Source organism: Pteropus vampyrus, unplaced genomic scaffold (assembly GCF_000151845.1).
Source record: "Pteropus vampyrus isolate Shadow unplaced genomic scaffold, Pvam_2.0 Scaffold117, whole genome shotgun sequence".
Taxonomy (NCBI): domain Eukaryota; kingdom Metazoa; phylum Chordata; class Mammalia; order Chiroptera; family Pteropodidae; genus Pteropus; species Pteropus vampyrus.
In genome coordinates, this window is record NW_011888898.1 from 4,033,442 (window position 1) to 4,038,384 (window position 4,943).

Sequence of the window (4,943 nt, forward strand, 5' to 3'; positions counted from 1 at the left end):
AGTTTAGGGAAGGGAGGGACCAGTCTGGAGATGAAAATCTGAGCGTTTTCAGTAGACAGGATGGTGTTAAAGTGGTAAGGTCAGCCAGGGGGGGAGCAAAGACGGAAGGGAGGACCCAGGACCGCTTGCGGCGTGCTGCCATTAGGAGCTTGGGAACAGGAGGAAGCTGACACTTCACCTGAGTCCATTCTGTGAATTAGGAGGGTTCAAGAGGGGTAATTCTCAAAAGTTCTTTCCATAGTGTCTGGAGTGTAATCTTAGGAGAATAGTACCTGGTAGCTCTGTGTGTTTGCTTTTTTCTTTTCTTTTTTTTTTTTTTCGCTGAAAACAAAGTAAAACAACAATCTAAGGTATTTGGGAGAAGTGTAGTTGTGGCCGTGACAGTCCTGTGAAAACTCCTTGATCCTGGACAAAGAGACAGGCCCTTCTCTGGCCAAGTTCTGGGGGCTTCTGGAAAGCCCTCCCCCACTCCTCTCTCTGCCCAGAGCTGACATCACCAGGACAGCTCATGGGGAGCACTGGCTCGGAGGACAAAGGCCCGAGTGTGAGCGGTGTAGGCCTGGCCTCTCCCAGCTGCCACAGCCCTGATTTCTGCATCAGGGGTGGACATAGGAGTGGGAGTCATGCAGCTCCTGACACAGCAGGGCCGGGATTCTGCTTCTCCAAGGAGAGGGCCATTAACATCCCTTAAAGGGAGTAGCTCTGAGTCTTGGGTCAGTCTTCTTGGCTGTCTGTGCCAGCTTCCCCATCTGTGAGAGGGAGACAATGGTTCATGCTTGTCCTAGGGCCATGAGGACGAATTTACCTGTAGCTGAAGCGTGAGACACAGTGCCTAGCACGTGGTGAGCACATGGTAAATGCCTGGTCTTATTTTCACTTGAGTACAAGAAGGGAATTTGTCTACTTTGTTGAGAAGTTTTCCCAGTGCTTGGAATTGTGCCCAGCACACAATGTGTATTTGTAGAATGAATGAATGAATGAAGGATAGGATGGAGATCACCTTTCTCAAGAGTCCTGTGTAATTTCCAATCTGCTAGCATGGTATTGAGGAGGAAGGCTAAGACCCATTCATTGCTGGATGTGCTGGCAGTTTGTTCATTCATTAGTTCATCTGTTCATTCATTCATTCATGCATACATTGGGCACATTGTGAGCCCTAGAGACCCAGGACTGTGAAGGGCATGGTTGGGGCCACAGACATGTAACTCATGATTCCTGGCATCCAAAGAACAGATTCTCAAGTTGGAGCTCCTTGGTTCTAAGAGGAGCCTCTCCAAAGGTGAGAATAATACCTGCATATGATTTCTAGCCACGTGGAACAAATGACCTACTATGGAAGTGCCAGGAGGAAGGAGTTTTGGGAATTGAGAACAGGTGGGAATGGCTTCCAGGAGGCGGGGTGGCCGGGCTGGCCTTGGAGAATGCTGGCCTTAGGCTAAGGGTAGCCTGGCATCATGGTTCTAAGCCCAGGCTATTTGTCACCCTGCCTGGGTGTAGATCCCATCTCTATTGCTCACACGTTCTGGGGTCCCCTTGGGAAGAAACACGAAACCTCCCAACTTCAGTTGCCTGAGCTGTAATAGTGTTCAGTTCATAGGGAGGTTGGTGGTCAGGATTTGAGCCTTCGGTGTATCATAAGCTCTTAGTGTTAGCTATGGATGAGGATAATAATATTTTTATTAGTATTGAGGCAGGATAAAGCATTTTAGGGTCGGAACATAGAACACGCACAGGAACAGGGTTGGCATGAAGGAAGTTTTGACGTGGGTGGGTGCAGGTGGATGTCGAGGTGACCGGTATGGCCAGGACCCAGGTAGGTGAGGGTATTTGACGCCTGACAGAGTTGCAGTCTTTACTCTACAGGCCGAAACACAGGCATTCCTGTGACAGCACTCATGTCCCTACCTTCCAGGTAAAGAAATAAAACCTCTTCTGCAACAGCTGAACATTCCAGGTTCATTTTCCGAATCCTGTAAGCCTCCCTCTGGGGTTAACTCCCACTAGAACCTGGTCCAGAGTTTCTTTCCATTCACACCTTTATACTTTTCTGCAGACGTGGTCCCCATAAACGAAGCCTAGTTTTCTTTTGTGTGCCTTTAAAAGATTTAAATGAATTTATACAGTACATAATCTTTTTTTTTTTTTTTTGCTCAAGGGTGTGTTTTTGAGGCTCATCTATGCAGCCCCTTGTAGCTTTAGCTCTCCTATTTTGACTGCAGCGTAGTGTGCCATTGCACAAATCTACTGCAGACATATTTATCCATTCTTCAGTCGATGGAGATGTAGGTCGTTTCTCATTTTTTACTATTCCAAATGAGGCAGTTTTGAACGTCCGTGTTCTTGTTTCCTGGTGTATATGCGTCAAAGTTTCTGTAGATCAGAGTTTGGCGACTTTCCTGTGAAAGACCCGATAGTAAATATTTTAGGTTTTGTGACTCTATGGTCTCTGTTACAGCTACTCAGCCGTGATCTCTTGGAAGAAGCCATAGTTGTTATGTAAACAAATAGATGTGGCTGTGTTCCAATATAACTTTAATTATCAGTCTATGGCCATGCTACCCTGAACAAGTACGATCCCGTCTGATCTCGGAAGCTAAGCAGGGTCGGGCCTGGTTAGTACTTGGATGGGAGACCACCTAGGAAGACCAGGTGCTGTAGGTGTAAAAAATAAAAAAATAAGAGATTAGAAGCTGACAAGGTCCTTGCAATCTCTGAGGTCAGCCAATGGTTGCCTCGCTTTAAAAACAAAACAAAACTTTAATTACTAGAATAGGCACTGGGCAGGATTGGGTAACTTCTGAGGGAGGCTCTCCTTACGCAGGGTTGTAGAATATGCATATTTTGATTTCTCCTACATGTTGCTAAATTGCTTCCAAAGGTTGTAGCTGCATTTTGAGAGTGTTTCCCATGGTTATAGAAGGTGGCTCAGTCCCTTTGCTGTCCTTGGTGAGTGTTAATGAAGGTCTCCTGTTTCTTTGCAGAGCTGCATGCTTCTAGGAGGCCGAAAGACCACGGACATCCCTCTGGAGGGCTACCTGCTGTCCCCAATTCAGAGGATCTGCAAATACCCACTCCTCCTCAAGGTAAGACCTCCATCCATCTCCTTTCCTCCATCCATCTCCTTTCCCCATTTCCCCAGAGTTGACAGAAAATACAACTCTGATTGGCTCAATCATAAAATGAAACTTGTTAGTTCAAGTAGCTGAGAAGTCTGGGGCATTGTCGGCTTTGGGCCAGGCTGGACCTTGCGAGGACTCGGCCTCTTTCTCCCTTGTTCAGTTCTGCTTTCCAAATGTTCAGCTTTATTTTCAGTGTGGTAGTAGAGGGCTGTAGTGACTCTGGCCTCACACTCTCTCAAGTTCAAGGATAGTGGGAAAGAGTGAACCTCTCTTCTAGTAGCTCTAACAAACGTCCTGAGAGCGACTTAGGCTTTGGCCATCTATGGCCAGGAGAATGTGATATTCCAAATGGTTTGGATCTGAGTCATGTGCTTTAAGTTGAACCAAAGACATGAAGCCTTTGTCTGTGCCATTTCTTCTCCTCCCACATGCTTGGACTTAGCCTTTACCCCAATCACTATGAACTGGGCAGTGTTGGGCTCTGATAGGCTGAGGCATGGCCAATGACAGTGAGGACAATGTTGTGTTCTTATTGGCTGAGATTGGGGTCATGTGCTTCATGCCTGAACCAATCACTCTGAGCATGAGATCTCTAATTGGCTTAGATTGATCCACCAATCACTGGATCTCACAGGCCAAAAGCCCAGTGAGGGGGACAGATTGGACCCGTCTCACCAAAATCTGAGCTATGTGTGGATGAGAGTGGGCAGATGCTGGGTCGGTAAACCATGGTATCCACATACCTGCTGTCTCCTTTGCTCTCTGGCCACCTCTGATTTAGTATTGGTGAGGCAGATCAAGGGAAGATTTGCTGCTTGTGTGGGGATCCAAAGAGTCTTGATTTTCAGCTTCAGAGCCAGTTTCTGGGCAGATCCCCACCATCTGCTTCTCTCAGCCCAGGGTTTTCTGCCCTTGGAAATGGCAGCTGTTGGCCTGAGCCTGCCCTGGCTCCATCCTCAAGGCCTTGTATCTGACAGCTGTTCCTGGGGTCCCGACTGGTGGATTAGTTTGGCTAGTGGTGCTTCGTTCATACACCTGCTCCCTGGAGTGACATGCATCCTTGCACCATGAAGTAGAAGGGAGCGAGAAGAGGGAGAGTACTAGGGAATTCTTGAACTTGATTTTCTACTGGAGAAGGTGGATGAAACTTGAGCTTCTGAGCTGGACCAGACCCTGGGGCCATTATCTCTGCCTGTGAACACAGGCCTGTAATGAATCCAGCTCGGGGAGGTGAGACATAGCTCTCCCTATACCTCCTCTGGCCTCCTGCTGCTTATCCCTCCCAGGGATCTCAAAAGGCCCTTCTGCATTTGCCCTTGTAGCTGCTTGGATTTTTAGGTGAATGTTAGCAACGCCATACGTAGCTCAGCTCTTCACCTTGGTGAAGAAGAAGCTCTACGTGAAACATGTAAATTGGGAGCCTGTGGACTGAACTGGACCTGCCCATGTTCTTCATTTGATCTGTTTGGCGTGTCTTCCAAATGAGAATTAGTTGCCAGCATTTAAGAGATAGTATTCTGCAGTGATTTAGGGCAGGGACTGGCCAAACAGCTGTGGACCAAATCCAGTCCATGGCCTGTTTGTGTACAACCCATGAGCTAAGAATGGTGTTTACATCTTTTAAAGGGTTGTTAAAAAAAAACACCCCCCTCTCCCCACCAAGAATAGGTGACAGAGACCGGATATGGCCAGCAAAGCCTAAAATATTTACTATCTGGCCCTTCGTAGAAAAAGTTTGCTGACGCCTGGGTTAGAGCCAGACTTTGCAGCCATAGGCTGCTCGGGTTTGAATTCCAGCTCTCCCATTTACTGGCTGTGTGACTT

The 4,943-nt window shown here is 47.5% G+C and overlaps 1 protein-coding gene and 1 pseudogene across 1 annotated transcript in view; both read left to right on the forward strand.

Moving 5' to 3' along the window:
* The window catches only part of PREX1 (phosphatidylinositol-3,4,5-trisphosphate dependent Rac exchange factor 1), a 184,618-nt gene that overhangs the window by 90,064 nt on the left and 89,611 nt on the right, over nucleotides 1-4,943 (forward strand). The window contains exon 5 of the mRNA XM_023534087.1: nucleotides 2,982-3,083. Coding sequence (XP_023389855.1) covers nucleotides 2,982-3,083 — 102 coding nt within the window. The remainder of the gene's footprint in view (nucleotides 1-2,981; nucleotides 3,084-4,943) is intronic.
* Nucleotides 2,543-2,661, forward strand: LOC111743674 (annotated as a pseudogene).